The sequence below is a fragment of the Pleurodeles waltl genome, chromosome 3_1 (assembly GCF_031143425.1).
Source record: "Pleurodeles waltl isolate 20211129_DDA chromosome 3_1, aPleWal1.hap1.20221129, whole genome shotgun sequence".
NCBI classification, from domain to species: domain Eukaryota; kingdom Metazoa; phylum Chordata; class Amphibia; order Caudata; family Salamandridae; genus Pleurodeles; species Pleurodeles waltl.
The window spans coordinates 793,750,290-793,761,503 of NC_090440.1; the positions used below are offsets into that span (position 1 = coordinate 793,750,290).

Below are 11,214 nucleotides of genomic sequence, written 5' to 3' on the forward strand. Positions count from 1 at the left end.
GATTTCCATAACCTTATAAAGGAACTCTGCCTTTCGCCTCATACTTTATGTGGTCATGGAACTCCACTGTGACTTGCAATATCCTTATAATGTACAGCAGGGGGTTCTTTATCCCATATATACACCATAGAGCATGCATATTTAAAATCATATTTAATTGAAGGAACTTATCTCAAAGACTAGAGTGAAAATATATTTATTTTCTTGTCTTTTGAAACTGTCTTCTCAGGGACCACCTCCTACACCACTGGATTGCCTTGCTAGCTGATTGCCCAATCACAGCACAAATGTACGAGGACACAGCTTTGATCAAGGATCACACTCTTGTAAATTCCTTAATTCGAGTGCTCCAGACATTGCAGGAGTTCAACATCACTCTTGAGGCGTCACTCGTCAAAGGGATTGATATCTAACCTGGTTCTAAAGGCACTGTGAGAACTTTCACTGAAGAAAGTATTAAGTATGCAAATCCTATGCTTGCCAGCAGCTGCCATCCAAACTCTTCGTTCCTGGCAAACTAACAAAACTGTGACCTTTCTCCAACAAGGAAACTTTTATGACAAAATGTACATAATCAGTCTAGAAAGTGTAACCTTAACATGTAAAACAAAGAGAGGAATATTGGGGGGAAGAATATATTTTACCTTATTTCCCTGATTTGCTTTTACAATGTCAGAACAGATAAAATAAGTATTGTGTAGCTTATTTTAAAGCTGCAGTATTTGCTTACTATAGAAAATGTGCAGTGAGCCTTCCAGCATTCTCTGATGACGTCTTCAGATCTGCTGTGTCAAAATATCATGCGTACACGCCGTTTACAGTAACAGAGTCAAGCTCAACTTTTTAAACTAAAGTTTTATATAAAATGTATAATACTGATATTTGCATTCCTGCAATTAGTTACTACTGTGCTGTTATAACTATCATGTCTCGTTTGAATTGCCCTTGCGCACTGATTTGTAAGCAATGCATTTGACTTTTTGTTACCAGCCAGTATTATTTTTGTCTACTATGAGATAGAACTGTGCCGAAGGGATGAGATCAAAGTCCTATTTTTCATAATAGTACATTATAACAGAATGAAAAATGTTTATACCATTTGTTTTTATTTATTTGACCTATTATTGTTAATGTTATTTTATCTTAAAAGAAAACTCTAAAAAATTTGTTGTTTGAGTGCAAATTCATTTACTGAAGGATAGAAAAAGAAATGTTACTGCACTACAATGTTTTATTTGCAGCAGATCATAAATTTAGCAACATGTTGCATATATGGAACAGATGTCCCCTTCAAATACACCATTGTTTGGCTTATATACATATATAGAAAAGGTAACCAGGGAGCACATTCCAGACCTGTTTAGTTAGCCTTTTGACTGAAATGACTCGGGTCCTTTTTTCTCTCTACTTTTAGACATGTTTTTACACCTCTATCGTCTAATTTTATTTCGGTTCCTGATTTTTGCACAAACATATTCACAAAACGCATGCGCATTCACTAATTTTCTGTAAAGAAACTTCTGATGTTACTACTGCACTGATTTATCAAGTCTTCTTTCTGGAGCCCTTCAACCACGAAGTCGAAATACTATTGATTATTTTGATACAGTGCCACTCAGAAGAAACAGAATGTGACATTCGCCTCTAACTCCTTTCCTCATTTCCCCTTGCCGGTTTTCTTCATTCTTCCTTCCATCTCCTCTTACTTCCTTGTAGTCTTAAATGGTGCAGATTATGTCGCTTGTTTACGTCTCTGCTTCACGCTGTTTATAATCACCTTTTTTAATCACATTTTTTTCTTCTGTTTTTTTTATAAATGCACACCAACATTTCCTTGGCTTTCCCCACTAGCCCACTATTCAACTATTTTCTGGATATTAAAGTAGGTAATTCTTTGAATAACATTGGGTTCTCTACAGATGTCTCTTTTATAGAGTTGCACCGGGGTTCTTAAGTAAAGGTGTAATATGTTCATATTAATTCGTGATTTTGTGAGCCAGATCAAAGGTTCGTTTTCTAAGGTTAGAATGGCTTGTTTTCTTGCTTCTGGCTCTGCACTGCAGACCAAGAAGATCCCTCCCTTACTACCATTAGCCTCAGGGCGTCCACTGCAGATCTATTGCTCTACTCAGTGTTTTTGTGTTGGAAAATATTTTCCCAGTTCTCACAGCATTTTATTGTTTCATTCATTTCTACCAGGTTTTCAAACATTCTGTTTCCAAAAACACACAGCAGTCAGCATATCACATAGATACAGATGTGTAATTGGAGCCACAAAAGAAGGCAAACACCAACATCTTTTACGTACCCACACCTCTTAACTGATCCTTCTTATTTGCATTTCAACTCAATGATGATCTACTCCCCTAACATCTGTACCACTGATGTCTGCCATCCAGCTCCTATTTCATGGCTCCTTCTGTAATGAGTAAGACCAATATTCTTTTGGAGCAACCTAGCTCTCGGTAGTCTTTGGTCAAATATCTTACTAATAGGCCTCAGAGCTCCATGAATTTCTTGTCCTCCCGTGTGTCCTGAATACTAGGAACTTTCCATTCCCCGCAGCGCCCAAATCCTTAGCAACCAAGGCCCTGATCTATACTTTTTTGTGCTGCATTAGCGTCATGTTTTGACGCAAAGGCGGCGCAAATTTACAAAATAAAATTGTATTTTGTAAGTTTACGCCGCTTTTGCGTAAATAAATTACGCTAATGCAGCGCAAAAGATATATAAATTAGGGCCCAAGTTTCCATACCGGTGCTCCTACCTTATGCCAACATTTTTTTAAAACAGAGATCATTTTCTGACTGGTCCAGTACATAGCACATATTTTGTTTCCGAGTGGACCTCGTAGAACTTACCTTTCAGGGCTTCCAGGCAACGGTTCCAGAGAAATGCGTCTGACAAAGATCCTCCTGATGAAATCCACAATGCCTGTACCCTGATCATGATGGGGAGGCTTCTGATATTTTTGAAGCTTCTTACAAACAACCAGTAAGGAAAGAGCCATTAGGGAGCTCTACGTGGAGTTTAAACAGGTTTTCCAATAGACGTAAGAAAGCATATAGCTACTGAATGTAAAGCTTACAAGCTAAAGAATCTCCTTCTAGACCTATTTCCCAAAGCCATTCTGTGATGGCGAGAATGCTGAAGCTGCTTCTAAAGCTGCTATAGAAATGGTATAATAATGTTCTTGTCTAAAGATAAATCTATATGTTACAAATTAGTCAACAACCTTTAGTCACGAGACCTGTGTTTCCTATTTAAGCATACCTAGATAAACCAAGTCTTTTTTGTACCACTGTATACAAAATGTGCATATCACATACACAATGTAAGCAAATCCAGCAAGTATCTAATTCATTTTTGCTTTTATCATGAAAAAATGAGTTCTTTTAAAAAGATTTTCTCATCAAATTACAAGAGTACTTCAAAAAGTCCTTGTATATTAATTAAAAGTTTGTTTGGTGCTGCATAGTTGTCAAAAATTTAGGAAACTTCTTATTTTTAGCCGCTTAGTTATATTTCAAGCTATGTTCAAGCTTGTTTGGGTAGCAGAAGACTAGAGGTGTCAAAGTAAACAACAAGCATAGAAAGATGACTATATAAATAAATGCTTCAATAAATACACAAGCGAGAGAAGGAAACACACCAAAAGGAGCAAAGAGATGTGACAGGCGGAGTGGTAACGGTCAGAAGCAACAGTAAACATTAATAACATATCACAAAGAAAAGAAGCGATTGAACTGAGTACAACTTCCGCTGTATAAAGAAACATAACATTCAAGGTAATGGTATGGCTGAAATGATATCATTCACGGCGAGGAGGCATTGCTAGGGGTTTCAAGAACCTAAACTTTGGGAAAGTCACATAAATCCATCACCTACGGGTGAGAACCAACTTTAATATTGTATATTTCGCCTAACCTATATACAAAACAACAACACAGGAGGGATGTAAACAACTTACCTAGGGGTTTTCTGCATAGCTCCCAAGTGAAATGCAAGTAAATACGCTGCAGAAAAAAGAAACATTTGCATTTAATGGTTCTAAAGAATATTCAGATCTTGCAAATATCAATTGTTTACCTATGTTCATTAACCAGATATTGGAAGGCACATGTTGTTATGTATGTATGTCGTACAATTCGTCTCTTTTTTTAAAATACTTAATTTTTGCAATCAGTTAATTACTATATAACATCTAAATCAACATAAATAACAGCGTGAAAGTTTTAAAAATAGCACCGTTCTAATTCTGCCATCCAGCTGAGAAAAAATCCGCGAAAATCACAAGTAGTAAATTAAAGCCTAACATGAAACATTTCATTGGTATAGCATTTCCAAATATATAATTCAGTATGTCATTCTCCCATCTCATCACCCCAAAGCAACTTGTACTTTCTAAGGGCCCCAATTATTTGAAGATACAACTTCTTCCACTGTTTGACCAGTTGCATTTTGTTCACCCATGCTTCAAAGCTGGTAGTTTCAGGACACTGACACTTTTGTTGTATTAAAGGTTGTGCAACCCAAGAAGCAACATACAGAAACTGCTGCTGTCTCGCCGAGACTTGCCTGTGTGGAGATGACATACATGCAAACCCTTAAGGGGGCTACACGAGTCTGCCACTTCTTGCTATTTTGCTCCAGAAGGATGCAAGAGTTGGGCAGGTGAAACATATATGGAGCCAGTCTCCATTGTCGTGACCGCATCTAAAACATGCAGCTGAAATGGAAATGTACGTTTTCTGCAAGTGACGGAGTATTGTATAAAAGCCAATTGAAGTAGAAAGCCATTCTTATAAATAAGCACCATGTATGGCTTTGTGAGCCATAAATTTATAGCTGCTCCAAGAGCTTGCATCTATCTTAAAGCATGACGAGGCTGTAACTTTGGCCAAAGTTGCAGGAACTATCTTATCCCGCAACTGCTGATAAAGCAGACAATACCAATTACCTACTCCATTGAGGCTGATTTCAAAATAGGCTTTACTGACTCATTCCACAAATTAATTCATCTTCACCTGGTTGCAAGACATATATCTGTAGATAGGAAAAGGTTAGCTCAGAAGTGATTGCGGAGTTGCCAGTCATAAGCTGTTCCCAAGATTTCACTTCCCCTGTCAACAAAAAGTAGCTGAATCTAAAGACTCACTCCTTTTCTCACCTTTTATGACTCCAGTTTCCAAAAATATTCCTAACCTTGTGCATTCCCTGATGTACATCTGGGGATGAAATTTGGGAAATTTAATTTGCTCTTTAAGTTTCATAAATCTATATTCAAGCGTGTGGGACCTTTTATCAGGTGCATTTGGGCAATTTGGGAATCTTAAGAAGTATATGTAACTGAGTAGCGACTTCCTGCAGCATATGCTGGAGGTAGAACCAATGTGAATGGTTCTTCACTAACACTGCTCCAGTGAGGCAATCGAGGAAGGCAGCTTGATAATACTTCCTAGTATGCGGTAAAACCAAGCCGCCTTCTTCGATATTCATCTGGCGTGTTCTCAGGTTAGTATGCGTCCACTTTCCCTGCCACAAGAAATACTGAATTCCTTGAGCTACCTCATTAAAGAAATACTGTTTGACTTTGATTATAACATTTGAGAATATCAAAACAAATAACAGAAGAATGGCCTTTTTTATCAGGGTTACTCGTCTAACAATAGATAAGGGCAGAGATTGCCATTTAACTAATAGGCCTAGTACCTTGTTGAGAGTAGCAGTATAATTTCATTCATAAAGATCCATATACTTGTGTGAAACATAGATTCCTAAGTACCTTATGGGGCGGGTGGAGGAGTACTGCTGCTGCATTTCAACAGGTAGTATTAAGGGGTAACTATTGAATAAGAGAACGTTGGACTTATCGGGATTGATTTTATAGCCCCCAATATTTGTAAATGCCCGAATCTTGGCAAACACAGTGAGTAGATTTAGTTCTTTAGCAGCTAAGTAGAGGATCATATTTTCTGTGTAAAGCTTGATCTTTGGTGCTCCTGGAAAAGGGGCTCTAGTCAGTGGGTCTTGCCTTAGCGCGGCTGCCAAAGACTCGATGAAGTGAGCGAAGAGAATGGGTGACATGGGGCAGCCTTGCCTTGTACCTCTCCTAATTGTAACGCTCCCTACGACCTGAGAGTTGATAATGACCTTTGCTTCAGCTTCCCGGTCCTAGTTTTTTAATAACTGGAGAGACGCCGAAGAATGTCAAATAGTACCTCCCATTGAACTAGACAAAAGCTTTTTCAGCGTCAAACATGATGATGGCAGCCTTAATATTAGTGTTCTACTAGGAATCTATTACCTGCACCAGGAAACTGGTATTAGATGAGGTTGTTCTTGTGGACAGAAATCCACTTTGATCATAATCGACTACAGTTTGGGCTGCAGTGGCTAACTTGGACGCTATACTTTTAGTAAAAAGTTTATAATCACTGTTTAATAGGCTGATCGGATGATATGACCCAGGTTGGCCATAAGGCCATATGGTTTGTCTGTCTTGAGGAAGCTGACAATAACTGCCTCCGTGAATGAGTTGGGGACCTCGCTTCCTGCCAAAACTTCATTAAATAGGACAACTAAAATATCTGCCAACTGCTACTTAATTACCTTATACATGACAGCCAGCAGGCCGGCACTCCCACATGCTTTAGCATTAGGTAAATGTTTGATAGCATCTGTCAGTTCTGAAAATGAACTGGGGGCCGCGGCTGAGGCTTGATTGTACCCACTCAAATTGGGGAGTTATGTAGGAAATCTTCTATTTTCTCTATGAAGTATTACCTATAGGGGTATAGGTGCTAGTATAATGGTCAAGGAACACCTTACCAGTTAGGCCGGGTTGCATGACTATGAGATACCTGGCTCCATTCTTTTTGCGCTTGACAGACCATGCCAGGAATCGCCCATCATGTTCGCTTTCTTCACAGTATTTCTGAAAACAAGTGCGCTGGTTTGTAATCTCCTTCGACATATAATAGTCTTTTAGGTTCTGACTTGCTTGTATAGCCTTGGTTTTACATGCTAAGAAGCTGCATATAAGATGTTCACTAACTGTCCGATCCAATTCCAATTGAAGGGAGACAGCCTCTTCGTGTCTTAGGGGTATATTTGAGAAAAATGGCACTGCATACAGTGCAGCGCCACTTTTTTTGCACTCCTTAGTGCCCCCCGCCATCACGTGTGCACCATATTTAAAATACGGCGCACCATGGCTGTAGTTAGGGACTAGCGTCAGAATTTTTACGCTAGTATGGCACTTTGCAGGATTAGCGTAAAAAATGTTGACGCTAATCCTGCACCCAGAGGCCCATTGTAAACAATGGAAGCCTCCTTTTAACGCCTGCTCATAGCAGGCGTTAAAAGTGGCGAAAAAAATGACACAAAGAAATCTCTGATTTGTTCAGTCCCCCTAACGAGGAAATGCCTCCTTTGCATACATTATGCTTGCTGCAGGCATAATGTAGCACAAAGGGTTACAAAGTGGCATCCATTGCGCCACTTTGTAAATATGGTGCAGTGTTTTTGGCCTTCTAAAGCCATATTAGCAAAAAAATGACTTTAATGTGGCGTTGGAATGGCACTATGGGCTCTTAAATATGCCCCTTGGTTTACTAACTTGGGCCTTGTACAAGATCGCTTCACCCCTAATAAAAGCCTTGCATGCACCCCCACACTGCAAAGGCTGAAGCCGTACCTGTGTTCCTACGGAAAAAATCTTCGATATGGGAACACATGATTGAGACACAACCTTCCTATGTTAAAAGTGATTTGTCAAGCATCCATCGCGGACATTCAGCCCCAGGACCTCAAAGCACCACATTAAGAAAAGGAACTGAATGATCGGAGAATGGATTTGCAAGGATGTCTGATCTAATTCTCTCCCATTTGTGTGATATTAGAATAAGTGAATACGAGAGGCCGAGTTGAACCACTTGGAACTGCAGGTATGTTCTCTTCCATTAGGGTAGTCCATTTGCTATTGATCAATTAGCGCAAAGTCCTTGATCAACTGCACTAAACAGTGGAACGCCTTTGGTTTGTTTGCGGCTTGTTCCTTCAAAGAAGACTTAACAAGTGTCCTGGAGAATGTTAAATTCCCCCTAATGATCAGTAAGCCCATTAGTGGGAGTAGACTGTTGTAATATCACCCCCGGTCGGGCCGTAAAAGCTAATGAGATGGATAAGCTGATTGCCAGCTCTGATACCAACCAATATCCTCCGAGCCCTAGGATCTCTGTCCCCCTGTACAACCTCACCTGGAAATTCACAAGTGAACAAGATAGCTACCCCCCTAACTGCTGCACTAGCCTACACATTAAAATAGTGAGAGATATAGTTAGGACTTTAGGGTTGTCTGGCCTGGGTTATAAGATGGGTCTCCTGAAGAAAAATTATCTGAGCTTTTGCTGACTTCAGCTATGCCAATATAGATGTGAACTTTGTCCAAACCAATTTTTAATGCCATTAGTATTGCAAGTTACAACCCTAGAACATATAGAATTCATATTACGGGGATGTATAATGGTTCACACGAGAACTTCTTATCCTATTTGTAGGTTTGCATCCATTGTTTCCACCTTTACTTAAGCCTTTTGAATCAAAGCTAAAAAGTTTTTACCTGACTGAGGGAATGAAAGATTTGTGACTGTCCCTTGTATAGATTTTTCAGCTTAGATTGCTGTATGATTCCTGCCGGGCCCATTGGTTTCTAAAATCATCAATCAAAACTTTGAATTCTTTGCATCAGCGGGCCACAATATTGAAATGTCTGAACATATTTTGAAGGAATACTTGTCTAAAGTATGGTCATTTTTATCCCAAATAAATTTGGAAAAAAGCACTCCTTTATCCGTAAGTCACCAAAATTCACCAAAAGAATCACAAGCTGCATTCATTGTTACGCGGACCACCTCCGCAACTAGCGTGGTTCACTCCACCTGTGGGGACACCGGTCGCACCCACCTTGGCTACCAAGCTCCCTTAGCAATCTGGACAGTGTAGTCACGGGGCACTGAGGTATCGGGCTGGTGGATAAAAAAAAGCACTTGGAAATTTGCACTTAACAGTTTCTTCACATAGCTACTTGCAGGCTGTCTCCTAGGCCACGTCCGCGGACACCTTTTGCTGTTTACTGTTTGGCTCTTTCTGCCTGCTGCATGTTCCCTCAACACGCCCCTTACCACTTCACCTATTTAATCTTGCTTTCAGCTGCTATGTAATGGGCCTACGCTCATGTCATGAATCAGTGCTGTACGGGGACAGGAACCCCTGGCCTCACTTCTAGACCACTGCGAAGAACAGCTCAGGGCTCCACTTTGACCTTGCCCTAGGCAAGGGGGAATTTTCATGAAGTGTTTCTGTGCCTCTAACAAATCCCGCAACAGTCAAATCAAGCGCCCTTCCATAACTCTTGGGGCTCACCCACCTATTTTTTTCTTGACACATGCAGTGTTAAAATAGTGGGTGAGCCATGGCTCTGCGGCGGTCACTTTGTGCCCAAGGTCTGCAATTCAGAGACCACCCGAGGGAGGCCAGCTCCTCCTCAGATGTGCCTCATTCCATGCCACCTGTTCATCTCTGACAAGTAGTTGTGCCAGGGGGAGGAGGCAAGCTTCCCTCTTGATCTCCAGGGCCACCGAATACGGCAGTATGCAGCGAAACACAATGTGCCCGCCAACAAGACAAGTGTTTTTGCCGGTCTCAGCCATGGAGCATGACAAGTGCTCTATACAATTCATCTCATGCAGATACAAATATGAGTACACATACAAGCATTTAGAGATGAAGATGTCACAAATGCCATGGCAAGGAGTCTACAATAGACAGATTATAGTAAAGTGACTAACATATGTTTAGTAGGTATTACCCTCGTAACATTGCACATAAGAAGTGGCATCTAAATACTGGCTACATGGCAGGAACAAGCCAAATGGGTAACAATAGAAAGGTAGTGAGGGTGAGAGCAGCCGAACTTCCGTGGAGTAACAACACAAGTAATAGAAAGAGTCAGTGAAAATTGAACATTGGTGCTCGATGGGTCGGGTGCCTAACTACCCTAATAGGCACAAATATGCATAACAGGTACACAATAGTAATAACAACAAAATGACCACGGCACACAGGATGGTGAAATCACAGTTCGAATTAAGGACAAGTGTCCCTGGTGTTCAGGTTCCGGACGTGGGTAACAAATATGAAGAGTCCTCAGTTGGTGATGCAAGTGTCTTTATTTGTAGGCCCAATTTGTCACAGATTTACGTAGTCTTCCAAGAACAGCCAACACGTGTTTCGTCACACAAGTGACTTTATCAAGGCTGTAAAACAGTAAATGTTGTACAAGGTATGTGGGAGTAATCATGGGTAAGTAGGCTTAGTCTAAGTCCAAAAGGGACAGGTGCCTGTGTTATGCTAAACCCAAGTGAATGTGTACACACATCCATGTCCGTGAAGTAAAATTAAGCAGGCATGGCAAACCGTGACGAAAAATGTGAACAGTAGTCCAATATGTAAAGGAAAGGACAGTTAGGAAGAGGAGAGAAGTGAGGAAGAAGAGAGCAAATCCTTATTAGAAACCGTGTGCTGGATTGTGATAATACACACAAAGTGTTGTCCCCAAGAAAAGTGATTTCTAGGTGAAGTCCAGACAGTGGAGTAATTGGAGAAAAGAGGTAGGTACGTAAAAGAGTTGGGTAGGGAGGTAAAAAGTCATACCTGGGCCAATTGGCCAGGAAAGTGAGTAGTGGGTAGAATCGATGGTGTTGTGCGCGAGTAGTAGAGATTTGATTGGCTGGCAGTAGGTAAAAGACGATCCAGTAAACGAAGGTAAGCAAGGTAGGCCTTGATAAGCCTCGGTTTGGGACCCTACGTGAGTAACAAGGTAAACGTGAGGAAAGCAAAAGATATATTAATGGTAACTCGCTAAATCAATTTAAATAAACCTACGGGCAACTAAGAAAGATAAGGCAGGCAATGCTGGTGAAATATCTATGCGCCATATTTGTAGAGCAATTATGCAAGTCAGTTAGTGCCAAAGGGAATCCAACACATAGGTGAGGTATTGGTCAGCAAAATGCGAGCGTATGTAAGCATGTCAAGATAAGTGAATCAATACTGGTTAGAGAGAGTGTCGTACGGGGCATTAAGTATGCCAGAGACCACAGAATCATGAGACTGTGTGAGGCAAAAAAATATAATAAACGCTTATAGAAG

The 11,214-nt window shown here is 40.5% G+C and overlaps 1 protein-coding gene across 2 annotated transcripts in view; it reads left to right on the top strand.

Moving 5' to 3' along the window:
- The window catches only part of DENND5A (DENN domain containing 5A), a 298,910-nt gene extending 297,734 nt beyond the window's left edge, over positions 1–1,176 (top strand). For both annotated transcript variants that reach the window (XM_069223636.1, XM_069223637.1), the window contains one exon: positions 230–1,176. In XM_069223636.1, coding sequence (XP_069079737.1) covers positions 230–413 — 184 coding nt within the window. In that variant the 3' untranslated portion in view covers positions 414–1,176. The remainder of the gene's footprint in view (positions 1–229) is intronic.
- Positions 1,177–11,214: the final 10,038 nt, after the last annotated feature.